A 21386-nucleotide genomic window follows, 5' to 3' on the forward strand; every position below is an offset into this window, starting at 1 on the left:
AATGGGGATATCAATCTGAAGTCATGCCCAATGGGGATATCAATCTGAAGTCATGCCCAATGGGGATATCAATCTGAAGTCATGCCCAATGGGGACATCAATCTGAAGTCATGCCCAATGGGGATATCAATCTGAAGTCATGCCCAATGGGGATATCAATCTGAAGTCATGCCCAATGGGGATATCAATCTGAAGTCATGCCCAATGGGGATATCAATCTGAAATCCTGCCCAATGGGGATATCAATCTGAAATCCTGCCCAATGGGGATATCAATCTGAAATCATGCCCAATGGGGATATCAATCTGAAGTCCTTTTTGTGTTCGATTTTATAATATTCAATATATTCCTTACAAGCAAGCAGAGTGGATTTAAAGCCATTTTTAGAATGTAGAGCAGTACTTTATTTTCAGGATCCTGCAAAAAAAAAACCTCCAACTGTTATCACAGTATAAAAGATTGATTAAAACAATAGTATAAACTTATCTTTAACTTGCCAAACAAATTACGCTTTTAACTTTATTTATTTCATTTTATTTTTACACAAGGAAGTCTTGTCAGAGTTGCTGAGGTGGTGTACCGAGTTGTTCTCACAGCTGTCCAGTAACCCAGGCGCTTGAATTGGATACATGGTTCAAGGTCTTTAACTGAGTGATATTTTGCGTGTGCGCTCTTTCACTTAAAACAGTGCTTCTCAACCTTGTTTAAGCCCTCCTAACAATGTTTTACTATGTGTGACGTGTCTCCCTGGTTTTGAATGCTGCCTGAGAACAGCACGAATCCTAGCAGATAACACCCCTGCTTGGATTGAAAACTACAGTTCCTTCCTGCACTGAGGCACCTGCTTGTCGATATGATTGGCATCGTTATTTGCATGCTCTGTATTCAGAGATGGAATCAAGGCTCCCATTACAAATCACTTTGAGCCCTTTCAGGTTTTACTATGGGAATAATCAGACACACCTGATCTTGTGATTTACTGTATGAAGGTGATTTACTGTATGAAACTTCTCGACTTGTGGTTTAAAGCCCCTAGGTGGACCAGAGATAAAGTCAACGTTGCCTTGAGTTTGTTATATGGGGGATGAAAGCAATGGTATAACAGCAGTTCCTGGGTGGAAATCACAAGCTTGTCACCCCTACACGTCCTTTCCTGTGATGGGAACGAGACTCCACTGTTAAGGTATTGCTAATCCCAACACACAGTGTTTGCGTTTTTTTTTTCTGATGGGACTAGCCTGTAAATCCTAATAGTCCAGCTGACAGAGGCAGGCCACGCCCCTATTGATCCAGTGGTTCTGCGGGCGCTCCGAGGGCAGCTGGATGGTCAGCACGTAGTTGGTAGAGTGACCAGTGGTGGACAGCAGCCCGCGTCGCACGCTGGTTTTGTAGACTGCAAAAGGGAGAGAGTAGAGGAATGTGGATAAAATGTGGAACTATACTGATCTTTTATCTTTTTGTTTCACAATCAAGCAAGTGTCTGGAAAGGCTTCTGCTCTAATGGGGCAAGACAGATAACTGCCTCACAGAAGAATCCAGACTTGTAACAATGTGCAGGCTGGGAGCGAACTGGCGAACCCACATGCCACAAGCCAGCTTTTAACCTCATCTCATCTCATCTCACCGACGGGACAAAATCCGTAGCGGCACTGGATCACACAACACTGCCTGCTGCACTGACAATTAGAAAACAAAATGCAGTGTATGAAACATGACCCTAATGCAGTGGTTTTTAGTTGTGTTGTTTAGTCCTGATACTTGTAAAAGGAATGCAATGATTCGCTGGCTGAGCATGTTCTGCACAGTGTCGTGGAAACACTTCAGCAGACGTGTTGCTACGGAGGTCACACAGAGGTCATGTTGGATAATACAAGGTCAGACTGGGAACAGAAGCAAACTCCTGCCATGGCTGCTTAAATCAGTTTGTGAAAACTTAACCCTTTGCATTCTGGATACCCAGACAAATGTGGTTAGAACATAAAAACACAGGAAAATATCCAGGCGAGAGGAGGTCATTTGGACCATCAGTGCTCCTAGTAGCTGGTTGAGCCCAGTGAAATCAGCATCAACAGCATGACCAATTAACCTGTCTCCCAAACTCCTAAACTCTGTCCTGAGGTTTGTCTCAAGTTAATTTCCAGCTGTGACCTCTGGACCAGGTTTCTGTGCTGTGCGGCAAGTACAGTAATCTCATCTTTCATCCACATGAAACTGCTGAGGGGGAGGAGAAGCCCGAACTGCAGACAGTTGTGTCTCAAATAACACCAGCAACTAACTGTGTTGCATCCAGGGAAATCTCGACCTGCACATTGTAACAGCAATAAGATTGTTGGAGTTTAACCCACCTGGACATGCGTATGTGGAGGACTCCTTCAGTGAAGATTTCTCACTTGGTTTTAACCAGATCTGAAGGGTTTAGTTCAGAAAGAGTTTGACTAACCAGGGAAACATGCCTTTTCAATACAACAATAATACCAACAAGTATGAACCTAAAAAAAAAAAAAAAACGATTTCTTACAGGTGAATCTCCCAGGCATCTGTTCAATATTTCACTTCATATATTCAGAGAAACTCAGTGCTGTATCTCAGTAGCAGGAATGCTGGGTCTAAGCCAAGGCTTTGATTTGACCTGTCTACACCCCGATGTTTTAAAGTATTTTACGGATACAATCCTGAGAGATCCCCTGCAGTGCTGGGAAATGCTCTCATATAATCAAGCTGTGGCTTATCCTGGCTGGATCTGGTACAGCTTGATCAAATCAGACTCTTCGTGTGGAATGTTAGTTACGTGCTTAAAAGAAACAAAAGCTTCTACACCCTTCCTGTGTAGTACAATGATAGATAATAACTAAGTTGCTGCTGCTGTTCTGAAGCTGGGGTCCTCGCTAACTGTCCCATTAATACACTTGATTTGATGAGAGGTCCAGTTTCATCCCTTCTAGCACATACTGGCTAGGTTTAGCCCTGGACTCAGTCTAGCTCTGGGATATTATTGGTTAGACAGTAACAATCCTGTGTGGGCCCTGCTTGGCACCCCTGAATGCTGTAAGGATACGATCGGCAGGCTTTCGAACAGGACTTTGGGCAGAGACTCTGCGATGGTCCTCCTCTCCTGGTCCCAGCGAGCCCCTTCAATGAACAAGCCCTGAATGAACACACCATCCACCTGTGAGGGGAGAGGCACAGGGGACAGGGTCATAGAGACACAGGGTCACAGAGACACACACAATACAGAGACTAAGAGACACACACAATACAAAGACACAGAGACACAGGGTCAGAGAGACACGCACAATACAGAGACACAGGGTCACAGAGACACACACAATACAGAGACACAGGGTCACAGAGACACACACAATACAGAGATACAGAGACACAGGGTCACAGAGACACACACAATACAGAGACACAGGGTCACAGAGACACACACAATACAGAGACACAGAGTCACAGGGTCACAGAGTCACACACAATACAGAGACACAGGGTCACAGAGACACACACACACAATACAGAGACACAGGGTCAGAGAGACACACACAATACAGAGACACAGAGTCACAGAGACACACACACACAATACAGAGACACAGGGTCAGAGAGACACACACAATACAGAGACACAGGGTCAGAGAGACACACACAATACAGAGACACAGGGTCACAGAGACACACACAATACAGAGACACAGAGACACACACAATACAGAGACACAGGGTCACAGAGACACACACAATACAGAGACACAGAGACACACACAATACAGAGACACAGGGTCACAGAGACACACACAATACAGAGACACAGAGTCACAGGGTCACAGAGACACACACACACAATACAGAGACACAGGGTCACAGAGACACACACACAATACAGAGACACAGGGTCACAGAGACACACACAATACAGAGACACAGGGTCAGAGAGACACACACAATACAGAGACACAAAGTCACAGAGAAGCACAATACAGAGACACAGGATCACAGAGTCACAGAGACACAGGGTCACAGAGACACACACAATACAGAGATAAAGGGTCACAGAGACATACACAATATAGAGACACATAGTCACAGAAACACACACAATACAGAGACAGAAAGTCACAGTGACACACACAATACAGGGACACACACTGCACTTAGAGCACACAGGGTCAGACAGGGCAACGCTGCCAACAGTGGGAATTCAATGAGCTTTATTACATAAGAGTTCTCTGTAATCAATGTGCAATGTGCCAGAAGTTCTTGTTAAGCACAAAACAAGGGGCCAACCATACTGCTAGAGGTAATGCGCTGGATTTGAAAGGGATCAGCAATAAAGACTATTGGAAATACAGCAGCAGCCAGTATCTCGGGGAGAGCATGCATGCCTGCAATGTGTCAAACCTGCAGTGGCGAAGGGGGGGTCCTGGTGCTAGGGGGGTCCATCACGTGGAACTGGAAGCCCAGGTGGTCAATGGGGACGTGGTATTTGCGGGCGTGGTTCTGCAGCACCCCCGTCAGGAAGCATTGAGTGAAGAAGAACCCTGAGATCCAGAACACAGCTGGGGCGCCCCTGTCTATCCAGTCCTGCCAACAGAGAGAGGAGAAACACCCACTCATTATCACATCTCAGTGCAGCGCTGCCAACAGACAGAGGAGAAGCACCCACTCATTATCACATCTCAGTGCAGCGCTGCCAACAGAGAGAGGAAAAGCACCCACTCATTATCACATCTCAGTGCAGCGCTGCCATCAGAGAGAGGAGAAGCACCCACTCATTATCACATCTCAGTGCAGCGCTGCCATCAGAGAGAGGAGAAGCACCCACTCATTATCACATCTCAGTGCAGCGCTGCCATCAGAGAGAGGAGAAGCACCCACTCATTATCACATCTCAGTGCAGCGCTGCCATCAGAGAGAGGAGAAGCACCCACTCATTATCACATCTCAGTGCAGCGCTGCCAACAGAGAGAGGAAAAGCACCCACTCATTATCACATCTCAGTGCAGCGCTGCCATCAGAGAGAGGAGAAGCACCCACTCATTATCACATCTCAGTGCAGCGCTGCCAACAGACAGAGGAGAAGCACCCACTCATTATCACATCTCAGTGCAGCGCTGCCAACAGAGAGAGGAGAAGCACCCACTCATTATCACATCTCAGTGCAGCGCTGCCAACAGAGAGAGGAGAAGCACCCACTCATTATCACATCTCAGTGCAGCGCTGCCAACAGACAGAGGAGAAGCACCCACTCATTATCACATCTCAGTGCAGCGCTGCCAACAGACAGAGGAGAAGCACCCACTCATTATCACATCTCAGTGCAGCGCTGCCAACAGAGAGAGGAGAAGCACCCACTCATTATCACATCTCAGTGCAGCGCTGCCATCAGAGAGAGGAGAAGCACCCACTCATTATCACATCTCAGTGCAGCGCTGCCAACAGACAGAGGAGAAGCACCCACTCATTATCACATCTCAGTGCAGCGCTGCCATCAGAGAGAGGAGAAGCACCCACTCATTATCACATCTCAGTGCAGCGCTGCCAACAGACAGAGGAGAAGCACCCACTCATTATCACATCTCAGTGCAGCGCTGCCAACAGACAGAGGAGAAGCACCCACTCATTATCACATCTCAGTGCAGCGCTGCCATCAGAGAGAGGAGAAGCACCCACTCATTATCACATCTCAGTGCAGCGCTGCCAACAGACAGAGGAGAAGCACCCACTCATTATCACATCTCAGTGCAGCGCTGCCAACAGACAGAGGAGAAGCACCCACTCATTATCACATCTCAGTGCAGCGCTGCCATCAGAGAGAGGAGAAGCACCCACTCATTATCACATCTCAGTGCAGCGCTGCCAACAGAGAGAGGAGAAGCACCCACTCATTATCACATCTCAGTGCAGCGCTGCCATCAGAGAGAGGAGAAGCACCCACTCATTATCACATCTCAGTGCAGCGCTGCCATCAGAGAGAGGAGAAGCACCCACTCATTATCACATCTCAGTGCAGCGCTGCCAACAGACAGAGGAGAAGCACCCACTCATTATCACATCTCAGTGCAGCGCTGCCAACAGACAGAGGAGAAGCACCCACTCATTATCACATCTCAGTGCAGCGCTGCCAACAGACAGAGGAGAAGCACCCACTCATTATCACATCTCAGTGCAGCGCTGCCATCAGAGAGAGGAGAAGCACCCACTCATTATCACATCTCAGTGCAGCGCTGCCAACAGAGAGAGGAGAAGCACCCACCCTCCCCCCAAACAAAGGATTCTGTTAATGGGCTGAGCCTCTAATTTGCATTGTTTTGAAAATTGCAGTTACAGTGGCTTGCGAAAGTATTGACCCCCCTTGCCATTTTTCCTATTTTGTTGCCTTACAACCTGGAATTAAAATTGATTTTGTGGGGGTTTGTATCATTTGATTTACACAACATGCCTACCACTTTGAAGATGCAAAATATTTTTTATTTTGAAACAAACAAGAAATAAGACAAAAAAACTGAAAACTTGAGCGTGCATAAGTATTCACCCCCCAAAGTCAATACTTTGTAGAGCCACCTTTTGCAGCAATTACAGCTGCAAGTCTCTTGGGGTATGTATCTATAAGCTTGGCACATCTAGCCACTGGGATTTCTGCCCATTCTTCAGGGCAAAACTGCTCCAGCTCCTTCAAGTTGGATGGGTTCTGCTGGTGTACAGCAATCTGTAAGTCATACCACAGATTCGCAATTGGATTGAGGTCTGGGCTGTGACTAGGCCATTCCAAGACATTTAAATGTTCCCCCTTAAACCACTCAAGTGTTGCTTTAGCAGTATTCTTAGGGTCATTGTCCTGCTGGAAGGTGAACCTCCATCCCAGTCACAAATCTCTGGAAGATTGAAACAGGTTTCCCTCAAGAATTTCCCTGTATTCGGCGCCATCCATCATTCATTCAATTCTGACCAGTTTCCCAGTCCCTGCCGATGAGAAACATCCCCACAGCATGATGCTGCCACCACCATGCTTCACTGTGGGGATGGTGTTCTCAGGGTGATGAGAGGTGTTGGGTTTGCGCCAGACATAGCGTTTTCCTTGATGGCCAAAAAGCTCAATTTTAGTCTCATCTGACCAGAGTACCTTCTTCCATATGTTTGGGGAGTTTCCCACATGTCTTTTGGCGAACACCAAACGTGTTTGCTTATTTTTTTCTTTAAGCAATGGCTTTTTTCTGGCCACTCTTCCGTAAAGCCCAGCTCTGTGGAGTGTACGGCTTAAAGTGGTCCTATGGACAGATACTCCAGTCTCCGCTGTGGAGCGTTGCAGCTCCTTCAGGGTTATCTTTGGTCTCTTTGTTGCCTCTTTGATTAATGCCCTCCTTGCCTGGTCCGTGAGTTTTGGTGGGCGGCCCTCTCTTGCCAGGTTTGCTGTGGTGCCATATTCTTTCTATTTTTTAATAATGGCTTTAATGGTGCTCCGTGGGATGTTCTGTACTTCTCACAACTTTGTCCCTATCCTGTTTGGAGAGCTCCTTGGTCTTCATGGTGCCCCTTGCTTAGTGGTGTTGCAGACTCTGGGGCCTTTCAGAACAGGTGTATATATACTGAGATCATGTGACAGATCATGTGACACTTAGATTGCATACAGGTGGACTGTATTTAAATAATTATTTGACTTCTGAAGGTAATTGGTTGCACCAGATCTTATTTAGAGGCTTAATAGCAAAGGGGGTGAATACATATGCACGCACCACTTTTCTGTTATTTATTTTTTAGAATTTTTTGAAACAAGTTATTTTTTTCATTTCACTTCACCAATTTGGACTATTTTGTGTATGTCCATTACACGAAATCCATTACATGAAATCCAAATACAAATCCATTTTAATTCCAGGTTGTAAGGCAACAAAATAGGAAAAATTCCAAGGGGGGTCAATACTTTCGCAACCCACTGTATATATATAGCACTGCTAAGAATATCACCCTTTGGGCATTGACGATTTTCATTTTACATGCAATGCAATGAGGGACAGGGGTAGGTGCAGTCTGAGTTAGAACCCTGATCCCACCCCCTGCGCAGTCCATAGCTGTGTACAGAACCCCAAACACTGTGATGAAAGAGGCAGGCTCTGCTTCCCTGCAGCAGCGTGTCTGCCTGTGACTGGTGCTCATCTCTACCGTTTGAATGAGACTGAGCGCGCTCTCACCCTGAAGAACTGCAGTCGCAGCAGCAGGTCGCTGATGTAGCTGCCCAGCGGCTTCAGAGATGGGTATGATGTCACCAACCACATGGCAGGAACCTGGAGACACGGGGAGCAGATTAAACCAGCGCACTGACAACAGGGAGGGGGCTTTGAAAAGCAAAGACCAACAAACAGCATGTTGAAAATAGCAAAATATCCGTATACATTATTTCACCTTTACTAGTTATTTACAGAACACTGAAGTGTTGCATACGTGAGATATTACAGGTTCCAATGATGAAGGGGAGGGGGGGCTGGGTGATGGAAAAGGTGGCAATGTGATTGAAGGGGAGGGGGGCTATGATTGAAGTGGAGAGGGGGTTGGGTGATTGAAGGGGACAGGGGGCTGGGTGATTGAAGGGGACAGGGGGTTGGGTGATGGAAGGGGAGAGGGGGTTGGCTAATGGGAGGGGAGAGGGGGTTGGCTGATGGGAGAGGAGGGGGGCTGGGTGATTGATGGAGAGGGGCTGGGTGATTGAAGGGGAGAGGGGCTGGGTGATGGAATGGGAGAAGGGGCTGGGTGATTGAAGGGGAGAGGGGCTATGTGATTGAAGGAGAGGCAGGACTGGGTGAGGGTGGGTTCACAGCACCTTGCCCATGATGATGCTGTTGAACATGTCCTCCAGCTCAGTTGAGAGGAGTAGCTGGCCCCTCAGGGCCCGGCCCAAGTCTTGTAGACTGGAGCGCACTGTGCCAGTGAGCCGGCTGAAACGCAGCAGCTCCTGCACCAGCACCGTGTTCATGGACTCGCTGTAGCAGATCGGGTAGCGCTGCTGAGAGAGGAGAGGAGAGGAGAGGAGAGGATAGACAGGTCAGCAGCAAACTCTCAGGGTTAGGATCTCAAAGCTCTTTACTCCAAGAAGCTGTGTTAGGCTAGGGTTATCTCTCTCTCCTGTGTGTGTTTGAGGAGGCTGTGCTAGGCTGGGTTCTGCTCTCTCTGTGTGTTTGAGGAGACTGTGTTAGGCTGGGCTCGGCTCTCTCTCCTGTGTGTGTTTGAGGAGGCTGTGTTAGGCTGAGCTCTGCTCTCTCTCCTGTGTGTGTTTCAGGATGCTGTGTTAGGCTGGGCTCGGCTCTCTCTCCTGTGTGTGTTTCAGGATGCTGTGTTAGGTTGGGCTCTGTTCTCTCTACTGTGTGTGTTTGAAGAGGCTGTGTTAGGCTGGGCTCGGCTCTCTCCTGTGTGTGTTTGAGGAGGCTGTGCTAGGATGGGCTCGGCTCTCTCTCCTGTGTGAGTTTGAGGAGGCTGTGTTAGGCTGGGCTCTGATCTCTCTGTATGTTTGAGGAGGCTGTGCTAGGATGGGCTCTACTCTCTCCTGTGTATGTTTCAGGGCAGGGTCTCTCTGCTCACCATCACATCCTCTATATTGAAGTCTGGAGGGATTTTGGAGAGGATGTCTGCGGCCAGCTCCTGCACCACCTCAGTGGAAGACTTCCCAGCGCCTGAGACCTGCGAGGCAGCAGACACACAGACATACACACACAGACACAGACACACACACACACACACACACACACACACACACACACACACACACACACACACACACACACAGACACACACACACACACACACACACACACAGACATACGCACACATAGACACAGACAGACATACACACACACACACACAGACACACAGACACACACACACAGACAGAGACACAGATAGACCGACACAAACAAAGACACACAGACAGACAGACACACAGACAGACCGACACACAGACAGACAGCGTCAGCAAGCCTGCACATGGGATTCCCCTCCCTGGGGGTTTACCAGTGAGCAAGACCCCAGACTGCTGAGCCTGGATAATGCAATGTTGGGGTGTTTACATCATTCCCTAAAGCACTACCAGACACTTCCTCCACACAATCCCTGCCAGAGAGCCCTGCTGCTCTTTGTTCCACCTGTACCTTCAACTACTGAGCTGAACCAACTGTCCTCCTTTCAGTTCATTATTCAATGATATCTAGAAACTCCCAGGACCCCAGAGCTCCAGGTTACAGACCTTGGCTAGTGTATCACTATAGAAACCCCCAGGACCTCAGAGCTCCAGGTTACAGACCCTGGCTAGTGTATCACTATAGAAACCCCCAGGACCTCAGAGCTCCAGGTTACAGACCCTGGCTAGTGTATCACTATAGAAACCCCCAGGACCTCAGAGCCCCAGGTTACAGACCCTGGCTAGTGTATCACTATAGAAACCCCCAGGACCTCAGAGCTCCAGGTTACAGACCCTGGCTAGTGTATCACTATAGAAACCCCCAGGACCTCAGAGCTCCAGGTTACAGACCCTGGCTAGTGTATCACTATAGAAACCCCCAGGACCTCAGAGCTCCAGGTTACAGACCTTGGCTAGTGTATCACTATAGAAACCCCCAGGACCTCAGAGCTCCAGGTTACAGACCCTGGCTAGTGTATCACTATAGAAACCCCCAGGACCTCAGAGCTCCAGGTTACAGACCCTGGCTAGTGTATCACTATAGAAACCCCCAGGACCTCAGAGCTCCAGGTTACAGACCCTGGCTAGTGTATCACTATAGAAACCCCCAGGACCTCAGAGCTCCAGGTTACAGACCCTGGCTAGTGTATCACTATAGAAACCCCCAGGACCTCAGAGCTCCAGGTTACAGACCCTGGCTAGTGTATCACTATAGAAACCCCCAGGACCTCAGAGCTCCAGGTTACAGACCCTGGCTAGTGTATCACTATAGAAACCCCCAGGACCTCAGAGCTCCAGGTTACAGACCCTGGCTAGTGTATCACTATAGAAACCCCCAGGACCTCAGAGCTCCAGGTTACAGACCCTGGCTAGTGTATCACTATAGAAACCCCCAGGACCTCAGAGCTCCAGGTTACAGACCCTGGCTAGTGTATCACTATAGAAACCCCCAGGACCTCAGAGCTCCAGGTTACAGACCCTGGCTAGTGTATCACTATAGAAACCCCCAGGACCTCAGAGCTCCAGGTTACAGACCCTGGCTAGTGTATCACTATAGAAACCCCCAGGACCTCAGAGCTCCAGGTTACAGACCCTGGCTAGTGTATCACTATAGAAACCCCCAGGACCTCAGAGCTCCAGGTTACAGACCCTGGCTAGTGTATCACTATAGAAACCCCCAGGACCTCAGAGCTCCAGGTTACAGACCCTGGCTAGTGTATCACTATAGAAACCCCCAGGACCTCAGAGCTCCAGGTTACAGACCCTGGCTAGTGTATCACTATAGAAACCCCCAGGACCTCAGAGCTCCAGGTTACAGACCCTGGCTAGTGTATCACTATAGAAACCCCCAGGACCTCAGAGCTCCAGGTTACAGACCCTGGCTAGTGTATCACTATAGAAACCCCCAGGACCTCAGAGCTCCAGGTTACAGACCCTGGCTAGTGTATCACTATAGAAACCCCCAGGACCTCAGAGCTCCAGGTTACAGACCCTGGCTAGTGTATCACTATAGAAACCCCCAGGACCTCAGAGCTCCAGGTTACAGACCCTGGCTAGTGTATCACTATAGAAACCCCCAGGACCTCAGAGCTCCAGGTTACAGACCCTGGCTAGTGTATCACTATAGAAACCCCCAGGACCTCAGAGCTCCAGGTTACAGACCCTGGCTAGTGTATCACTATAGAAACCCCCAGGACCTCAGAGCTCCAGGTTACAGACCCTGGCTAGTGTATCACTATAGAAATCCCCAGGACCTCAGAGCCCCAGGTTACAGACCCTGGCTAGTGTATCACTATAGTAATCCCCAGGACCTCAGAGCTCCAGGTTACAGACCCTGGCTAGTGTATCACTAAGAAACCCCCAGGACCTCAGAGCTGGCTAGTTCCCCAGACCCTGAGCTCCAGGTGAGACAAACACTTGAGATACTGGCACTGTTCATCTAAACCTATGACTGCCAAGAAATGAATACGTTAGTAATGAGAAAGTCTTGGATCTGACTTGCATCTACTCTAATCTGCTAGTGCAGGGATGGAAATAGGAGTCCAATTGCACAGCAGTTTCACCCATTCTAGGGTTTTAATAGGAGCTTGATTAGCTAGTGTACTGGTAAACAAGCTCAGTTTGTCTTATTAAACTCATAGTAGAACCAGGAATGGATCAAACTGCTGTGCAGTGGGAGTCTGATTTCTATCCCTGTAGTGTGCCAATCGAGTGAATGCTGTTCTTAAAAACCATTGTTGATGGACCTTGCCCTGCTGGTGAGTAATGACTGCCCCCCCCCCCCCCCCCCACTCCTCACCTCTCGGGGCAGCGTGGCCAGGATCCCCTCAAACAGCTCCCGAGTCTCCTTGTGCTCCTTGGTGATGTTCCCATTCTCATGCAGTCCGAACACCTGACAGGCGCGCAACGACAATGCACAGCACTGAGCAACCAGCCGCAGACACAGATGTGCAGTACAAAGAATAATCCAAAGCATGGTTACAACCATTATAAAATGTTTTTAAACCATTTTTAAATGTATTATAATAAGTAGAGGGCTGCTGTTTGTTGCTGTGTGTTTGGACCCCTGACACTGCCCTGATCATGCCCTGATCATGCCCTGACTCTGTCCTGACTCTGCCCTGACTCTGCCCTAACCTGTCCTGACTCCTCCCTGACTTGGCCCTGCCTTCACTCTACTCTGACTCTCCCATGCTATGCCCTGCCCTGCCCTGACTCCTCCCTGACTTTGCCCTGACCTGTCTCTGCCCTGTCGTGCCTTGCTCTTCGCAGTGGGGCGTGGTACCTCAGGGCTGGCGTTGAGGGGCAGGCTCCTTATGTATTCCAAGTAACTGTGGATGCCTCTGCCCAGGGGCACGCGGTACACCCCGCTGGAGGAGAGGGGGTGATCATCGTGAGAGAGCAGCTCCTGGTTGTAGAAGGTGGCGAGCAGGCTGAGTAACAGCCTTCGGTCGAACTCGTCCGTCACGCGGCCCCCATAGTTACACTCCCCCGTTAGGTAGGTGAGCGCCTGCAGAGGCACCTCACTGTACTCGTTCAGAAACATCTAAGAAGAGAAGGGGTTTTTTACTGTAAGGTGTTAATATATTTACAGTCTAGATATTCTACTGTCACACCACTGCTGATGCCATTCCATTTTACCACCAATGAGTGGCAGCATAACCTTGACAACAGCACAGGGTCCACTGGAACACTTGAGTTCGGAACCCCTCGGTCTCAGTTCTGCAGCTGGTAGTGGTGATGGTAGTTTTGCATTTTAAGTGCCTGCACACTGAGTTTCCCCCGGTGTCAGTGAGCCCCACCTGGACCTGCCGAGCGCTGATCCGCAGGTCGAACTCGTTGAACTCGTACGGAATGTTCCAGCCCAGCGAGCCGAACATGCGCCGCTCCTGAACCAGCCCGTGGAAGAAGCACAGTCCGAACAGCATCCTCTCCCACTCCTGAGAGAGAGCGAGAGAGAGAGAGAGAGAGACAGAGACCGTTACACTGAGAACCAGCCTCTCCCACTCCTGAGAGAGAGAGAGAGAGAGAGAGAGAGAGAGAGAGAGAGACAGAGACCGTTACACTGAGAACCAGCCTCTCCCACTCCAGAGAGAGAGAGAGAGAGAGAGAGAGAGAGAGAGAGAGAGAGAGAGAGAGAGGAGAGAGAGAGAGAGAGAGGGAGAGAGAGACCAGCCTCTTCCACTCCTGAGAGAGAGAGAGAGAGAGAGAGAGAGAGAGGAGATGAGAGAGAGAGAGAGAGAGAGAGAGAGCGAGAGAGAGAGAGAGCGTGAGACAGAGACTGTTACACTGAGAACCAGCCTCTCCCACTCCTGAGAGAGAGAGAGAGAGAGAGAGACCGTTACACTGAAAACCAGCCTCTCACACTCCCGAGAGAGAGAGAGAGAGAGAGAGGAAGACTTCTCAAAGCTAGCTGCTAGGGCTTGGCATGGGATCCCTACCAATACAGAACAGGTCAAATCAGAAATATTTGTGGCCTGAGAACCTGAGAAAGCAATGTAATGGTGTTTTGCTATTATTAGAGTTGTAGAGTTAGAGTTAGGGTTATTATTATTATTATTATTATTATTATTATTATTATTATTATTATTATTATTATTATTAATGATCCAGTATGAAACGAAGCCAGTGTCTGTGGCGCTGGGTGTGCGGGCTCACCTGGGGCTTGCTGCAGCCTCTGTAGAAGGCAGGGTCGAAGATGTAGAGTTAGAGTTATTATTATAATTATTATTATTATTATTATTATTATTATTAATGATCCAGTATGAAACAAAGCCAGTCTCTGTGGCGCTGGGTGTGGGGGCTCACCTGGGGCTTGCTGCAGCCTCTGTAGAAGGCAGGGTCGGAGATGGGATCGGACAGGTAGGAGCGCAGAAGGTTGGCGCGCAGTCCCTTGGGCGGCTCGTTGGTCATCTTGATGCCATCCTGCAGGATGGACACGGGGAAGTCCGCCGAAGGGTAGCTGGTCAGCCAGAGGCGGAAGCCTGGCTGCGTGCGCTCCCGGTCTGGGATGAGCTCCTGGCAGATCTGCTCCAGCTCTGGGAGCCAGCTGGCAGCCAGGTGACAGTTCTGCAGGACCACCCAGGTGCCCTCAGCAACGCCCTGCCAGAGGACAAGGACAGACTTAGCTAGACACTCCCTCTTGTACACTGCATAGCTGACTGCTGCAGCTTGGGCAAATTATCCAATAACATATCAGAAATAGTATAAGAGAAATCTCTGTTCAGCTTTATCAACCCTTATACAGTACAAGTTTCCCATAGCAAAAGCATAGCAAAGTGTAATCAAGCACAGTGAAAGCATGGCAAAGTGTAATCAAGCACAGTGAAAGCATGGCAAAGTGTAATCAAGCACAGTGAAAGCATGGCAAAGTGTAATCAAGCACAGTGAAAGCATGGCAAAGCATAGATAACTACTGTTAAAAAAAATAGCTGAGCCGGGTAAGCTATGGTTAATGCACAGCATAACCATTGGAACAGCACGGAGGGAAACCTGCAAAAATACCACGGGAAACTCTTCTAAGAGAAAACTCCAATACATCATCTTTTGTGAGCAGGTGTCATGTGTGTGGGGGGCCTCTTATTAGAACAGAAATCTTCTCCTCCCAGCCAGACTGCAAGAGATGACAACTCTCAGAAAAATAAGAGACACCCTGCCCTTGCGTTACACTGTATGTACTGAAACACTTGAATCCCCTGCAACAAACCCACCTTCTGGATCATCCTGCGAGCGATGGGTCCCTGCCCCTGGCCCAGGGAGATGGTCTGCAGGGCCCCTGCCATCCCTGAAATGAGAGGGAGACTCAGACAATCCCTGGAACGAGAACCATTCTCTGAGAGGGAGACTCACAAGCACACCAGCCCTGTCCTCAACCCATCCTCTCTGAGAGGGAGACGCGAGCCCTACAGGGAAGGGTGTCTATTGACCCTTTTTTTTCACTGTGCAGTGACTCTATTGAAAACTAGCTGCAGCAGGAGACGGGCTGATGGCTAATTAGTCCTCTTGTTTTATTCTGCTTATTAAGGTTGTAACAACAGTTCTTAAAGTTTTGTGAACATGGATCACTGTGCCTTTAATCTCTCCCCCTGTAGATCCATTCATTTACACTAGGGGGCGCCAGCTCCCTATGATTCAAAATAGAAATACAGACCGGCTAGTCTAAGCAGCACTCCTGTGCCTCATTATCAAAGACTTTCAAAGACTAACAACTCATGGGCACCAGGGCAGCTACAGAGAGAGGGTTTAGAGATTTTATTTTCCTGCTACAGAATACATGTTATATATGTTTGTTATCCTGCTTTGTTGTTACAGGATAAAGGAAGTTGTGGCAAAACCAAAGTGCTGTTATTTTGATGGTGATTCCGAGCTGTGAGCAGTAGCCCTTTCATGTGTTTCACATGCAGTGTATATATTACCCAGCAGCCCTTTCTGTGTTTCACATGCAGTGTATATATTACCCAGCAGCCCTTTCTGTGTTTCACATGCAGTGTATATATTACCCAGCAGCCCTTTCTGTGTTTCACACGCAGTGTATACATTACCCAGCAGAGCTTGAAAACAACTCAGACTCTGCCAGCTCCCGGAAACATACTTTTATTGCATTGCTGGTAAATTATTAATAACACAGCTGCCTGACCTATTTGTCAGAAAAAGACCATTACCAATTATCAGTTTTTATAAAAATAAAAAGGTTGTCTTTACTACAACGCTGAGTGCATCACTCTGGGTAGGTGTCAGGGGACAAATCAAATCAGATTCTATTTATAAAGCACCATTCACACCAAGGCATCTCAAGGCACTGTACAGCAACAATAATTCATAATCAAAAAACACAGTGTGTGGTGTGCAGTGTGTGGTGAGCGGTGAGCAGTGTGCAGTGCTCAGTGCAGGGTGTACGGTTCTCGTGTGCAGCAGTGTGCAGTGCTCAGTGCAGGGTGTACGGTTCTCGGTGTGCAGTGTGTGGTGAGCGGTGAGCAGTGTGCAGTGCTCAGTGCAGGGTGTACGGTTCTCGGTGTGCAGTGTGTGGTGAGCGGTGTGCAGTGTGCAGTGCTCAGTGCAGGGTGTACGGTTCTCGGTGTGCAGTGTGTGGTGAGCGGTGTGCAGTGTGCAGTGCTCAGTGCAGGGTGTACGGTTCTCGGTGTGCAGTGTGTGGTGAGCGGTGTGCAGTGTGCAGTGCTCAGTGCAGGGTGTACGGTTCTCGGTGTGCAGTGTGTGGTGAGCGGTGTGCAGTGTGCAGTGCTCAGTGCAGGGTGTACGGTTCTCGGTGTGCAGTGTGTGGTGAGCGGTGTGCAGTGTGCAGTGCTCAGTGCAGGGTGTACGGTTCTCGGTGTGCAGTGTGTGGTGAGCGGTGTGCAGTGTGCAGTGCTCAGTGCAGGGTGTACAGTTCTCGGTGTGCAGTGTGTGGTGAGCGGTGTGCAGTGTGCAGTGCTCAGTGCAGGGTGTACGGTTCTCGGTGTGCAGTGTGTGGTGAGCGGTGTGCAGTGTGCAGTGCTCAGTGCAGGGTGTGTTCTCGGTGTGCAGTGTGTGGTGAGGGTGTGCAGGGTGTACGGTTCTCGGTGTGCAGTGTGTGGTGAGCGGTGTGCAGTGTGCAGTGCTCAGTGCAGGGTGTACGGTTCTCGGTGTGCAGTGTGTGGTGAGCGGTGTGCAGTGTGCAGTGCTCAGTGCAGGGTGTACGGTTCTCGGTGTGCAGTGTGTGGTGAGCGGTGTGCAGTGTGCAGTGCTCAGTGCAGGGTGTACGGTTCTCGGTGTGCAGTGTGTGGTGAGCGGTGTGCAGTGTGCAGTGCTCAGTGCAGGGTGTACGGTTCTCGGTGTGCAGTGTGTGGTGAGCGGTGTGCAGTGTGCAGTGCTCAGTGCAGGGTGTACGGTTCTCGGTGTGCAGTGTGTGGTGTGTGCAGTGTGCAGTGTGTGCAGGGTGTGTTCTCGGTGTGCAGTGTGTGGTGTGCGGTGAGCAGTGTGCAGTGCTCAGTGTGTGGTGTGCGGTGTGCGGTGTGCAGTGTGCGGTGTGCAGTGTGCAGTGCTCAGTGCAGGGTGTACGGTTCTCGGTGTGCAGTGTGTGGTGTGCAGTGTGCAGTGTGCAGTGCTCAGTGCAGGGTGTACGGTTCTCGGTGTGCAGTGTGTGGTGAGCGGTGAGCAGTGTGCAGTGCTCAGTGCAGGGTGTACGGTTCTCATGTGCAGTGTGTGGTGAGCGGTGGGCGGTGGGCGGTGGTGCAGTGTGAGGTGCTCTGTGTGCGGTGCTCGGTGCGCGGTGCTCAGTGCAGGGTGTACAGTTCTCGTGTGCAGTGTGTGGTGGGTGGTGGGCGGTGGTGTGGTGGGCAGTGTGCGGTGCTCAGTGTGAGGTGTGCGGTGTGCGGTGTGCAGTGTGCGGTGTGCAGTGTGCAGTGCTCAGTGCAGGGTGTACGGTTCTCGGTGTGCAGTGTGTGGTGAGCGGTGTGCAGTGTGCAGTGCTCAGTGCAGGGTGTACGGTTCTCGGTGTGCAGTGTGTGGTGAGCGGTGTGCAGTGTGCAGTGCTCAGTGCAGGGTGTACGGTTCTCGGTGTGCAGTGTGTGGTGAGCGGTGTGCAGTGTGCAGTGCTCAGTGCAGGGTGTACGGTTCTCGGTGTGCAGTGTGTGGTGTGCAGTGTGCGGTGTGCGGTGCTCTGTGTGCGGTGTGCGGTGCGCGGTGTGCGGAGCAGGGTGTACGGTTCTCGGTGTGCAGTGGTGCTGTGTGCAGTGCTCTGTGTGCGGTGCTTGGTATACAAACGATATACAGGAAAACAATGTTTAAAAAGACAGTAGAGGCACACTAGGATAGAAAGGCCAATGTATAGAAGTCTGTCTGATTGCTTTAAAGTCCCAGCCTCCCTAACAAAGGCAGGAAGCGCATTCCATAGCTGTGATGTTGTGTGGGAGGACAGGTACCTTGCTCCTCTGCGAAGCGCAGGAGAATGGCCATGGGGTCGGCCCCGGGTGAGAGCAGGAACACCAGGGGGGTGCCGTGGCTGGAGTCCCTGTAGCTGCGCTGGAGGTCGAAGGTTGGGGGCTCGATGTAGGGGGCGCCCATGTGGTCAATGATGAACTGCTGGGCTGCAGGAATGATCTGTGACAAGACAGACAAACAGACAAGAAAGCAATCAGACAGACAGACAGACAAGAAAGCAATCAGACAGACAGACAAGAAAGCAATCAGACAGACAGACAAGAAAGCAATCAGACAGACAGACAGACAGACAAGAAAGCAATCAGACAGACAGACAAGAAAGCAATCAGACAAACAGACAGACAAGAAAGCAATCACACAGACAGACAAGAAAGCAATCAGATACAGACAGACAGAAAAGCAATCAAAACGACAGACAAGAAAGCAATCAGATACAGACAGACAGACAGACAAGAAAGCAATCAGACAGACAGACAGACAGACAAGTAAGAAAGCAATCAGACAGACCATTCTAGACCCTTTGTCTTCTTGCTGCTTATCCGGTTTACTTGCACAGCTTGAAATAACAAATATGAGAATCGTGTTTTTTGTGATATACTGCATTTTTAAAGGGTCCTCCCCTATAAGTGAAACTATATTTAAAGAACCGTGCATTTTTAGTAAACAAAGTTTTAAAGCAATACAATGCCATCTTTCAGGGTGTACGGTTCTCGTGTGCAGTGTGTGGTGAGCAGTGGGTGGTGGGCGGTGGTGCAGTGTGAGGTGCTCTGTGTGCGGTGCTCGCTGCGCGGTGCTCAGTGCAGGGTGTACGGTTCTCATGTGCAGTGTGTGGTGAGCAGTGGGCGGTGGTGCGGTGGTGCAGTGTGAGGTGCTCAGTGCAGGGTGTACGGTTCTCGGTGTGCAGTGTGTGGTGAGCGGTGTGCAGTGTGCAGTGCTCAGTGCAGGGTGTACGGTTCTCATGTGCAGTGTGTGGTGAGTGGTAGGCGGTGGTGCAGTGTGCGGTGCTCAGTGTGCGGTGCAGGGTGTACGGTTCTCGGTGTGCAGTGTGTGGTGGGTGGTGGGCGGTGGTGCAGTGTGAGGTGCTCTGTGTGCGGTGCTCGCTGCGCGGTGCTCAGTGCAGGGTGTACGGTTCTCATGTGCAGTGTGTGGTGAGCAGTGGGCGGTGGTGCGGTGGTGCAGTGTGAGGTGCTCAGTGCAGGGTGTACGGTTCTCGGTGGTGCAGTGTGTGGTGGTGCGGTGGTGCAGTGTTGCAGTGTGAAGTGCTCAGTGCAGGGTGTACGGTTCTCATGTGCAGTGTGTGGTGAGCGGTAGGCGGTGGTGCAGTGTGCGGTGCTCAGTGTGCGGTGCGCGGTGCAGGGTGTACGGTTCTCGGTGTGCAGTGTGTGGTGAGCGGTGAGCGGTGGTGCAGTGTGCGGTGCGTGGTGCAGGGTGTACGGTTCTCGTGTGCAGTGTGTGGTGAGCAGTGGGCGGTGGGCGGTGGTACAGTGTGCAGTGCTCTGTGTGCGGTGCTCGGTGCGTGGTGCTCAGTGCAGGGTGTACGGTTCTTATGTGCAGTGTGTGGTGAGCAGTGGGCGGTGGTGCGGTGGTGCAGTGTGAGGTGCTCAGTGCAGGGTGTACGGTTCTCGGTGTGCAGTGTGTGGTGGTGGGCGGTGGTGGTGTGCGGTGTGCAGTGCTCAGTGCAGGGTGTACGGTTCTCGGTGTGCAGTGTGTGGTGAGCGGTGTGCAGTGTGCAGTGCTCAGTGCAGGGTGTACGGTTCTCGGTGTGCAGTGTGTGGTGAGCGGTGTGCAGTGTGCAGTGCTCAGTGCAGGGTGTACGGTTCTCGGTGTGCAGTGTGTGGTGAGCGGTGTGCAGTGTGCAGTGCTCAGTGCAGGGTGTACGGTTCTCGGTGTGCAGTGTGTGGTGAGTGGTGTGCAGTGTGCAGTGCTCAGTGCAGGGTGTGCGGTTCTCGGTGTGCAGTGTGTGGTGAGTGGTGTGCAGTGTGCAGTGCTCAGTGCAGGGTGTGCGGTTCTCGGTGTGCAGTGTGTGGTGAGTGGTGTGCAGTGTGCAGTGCTCAGTGCAGGGTGTGCGGTTCTCGGTGTGCAGTGTGTGGTGAGTGGTGTGCAGTGTGCAGTGCTCAGTGCAGGGTGTGCGGTTCTCGGTGTGCAGTGTGTGGTGAGCGGTGTGCAGTGTGCAGTGCTCAGTGCAGGGTGTACGGTTCTCGGTGTGCAGTGTGTGGTGAGCGGTGTGCAGTGTGCAGTGCTCAGTGCAGGGTGTACGGTTCTCGGTGTGCAGTGTGTGGTGAGCGGTGTGCAGTGTGCGGTGCTCAGTGCAGGGTGTACGGTTCTCGGTGTGCAGTGTGTGGTGAGTGGTGTGCAGTGTGCAGTGCTCAGTGCAGGGTGTACGGTTCTCGGTGTGCAGTGTGTGGTGAGCGGTGTGCAGTGTGCAGTGTGTGGTGCAGCAGTGGGCGGTGGTGCGGTGTGCAGTGTGAGGTGCTCAGTGCGCGGTGCTCAGTGCAGGGTGTACGGTTCTCGTGTGCAGTGTGTGGTGGGTGGTGGGCGGTGGTGTGGTGGGCAGTGTGCGGTGCTCAGTGTGTGGTGTGCGGTGTGCAGTGTGAGGTGCGCGGTGCAGGGTGTACGGTTCTCGGTGTGCAGTGGGTGGTGGGTGGTGGGCGGTGGTGCAGTGTGCAGTGCTCTGTGTGCGGTGCTTGGTGCTCAGTGCAGGGTGTACGGTTCTCGGTGTTCGGTGTGCGGTGTGCGGTGCTCATTGTGTGGTGTGCAGTGTGAAGTGTGTAGTGCTCAGTGCTAGGTGAGCAATGTGCAGTTCTAGGTG

At 50.8% G+C, this 21386-nt stretch overlaps 1 protein-coding gene across 2 annotated transcripts in view; it reads right to left on the bottom strand.

The window, feature by feature from the left end:
* Nucleotides 1–352: 352 nt before the first annotated feature.
* Nucleotides 353–21386, bottom strand: part of LOC121318020 (dynein heavy chain 3, axonemal-like) — a 222943-nt gene continuing 201909 nt past the window's right edge. Inside the window, exons 68-80 of one of the 2 annotated variants that reach the window (XM_041254202.1) lie at nt 18559–18736; nt 15373–15446; nt 14471–14764; nt 13465–13602; nt 12948–13208; nt 12462–12554; nt 9568–9666; nt 8813–8995; nt 8187–8279; nt 4399–4581; nt 3056–3166; nt 2346–2406; nt 353–1393 (exon numbers count right to left, since the gene is read on the bottom strand). In XM_041254202.1, coding sequence (XP_041110136.1) covers nt 1248–1393; nt 2346–2406; nt 3056–3166; nt 4399–4581; nt 8187–8279; nt 8813–8995; nt 9568–9666; nt 12462–12554; nt 12948–13208; nt 13465–13602; nt 14471–14764; nt 15373–15446; nt 18559–18736 — 1914 coding nt within the window. In that variant the 3' untranslated portion in view covers nt 353–1247. The remainder of the gene's footprint in view (nt 1394–2345; nt 2407–3055; nt 3167–4398; nt 4582–8186; nt 8280–8812; nt 8996–9567; nt 9667–12461; nt 12555–12947; nt 13209–13464; nt 13603–14470; nt 14765–15372; nt 15447–18558; nt 18737–21386) is intronic. The other variant, XM_041254203.1, reaches the window with a different exon arrangement.

The sequence above is a fragment of the Polyodon spathula genome, chromosome 7, assembly GCF_017654505.1.
Source record: "Polyodon spathula isolate WHYD16114869_AA chromosome 7, ASM1765450v1, whole genome shotgun sequence".
Lineage (NCBI taxonomy): Eukaryota > Metazoa > Chordata > Actinopteri > Acipenseriformes > Polyodontidae > Polyodon > Polyodon spathula.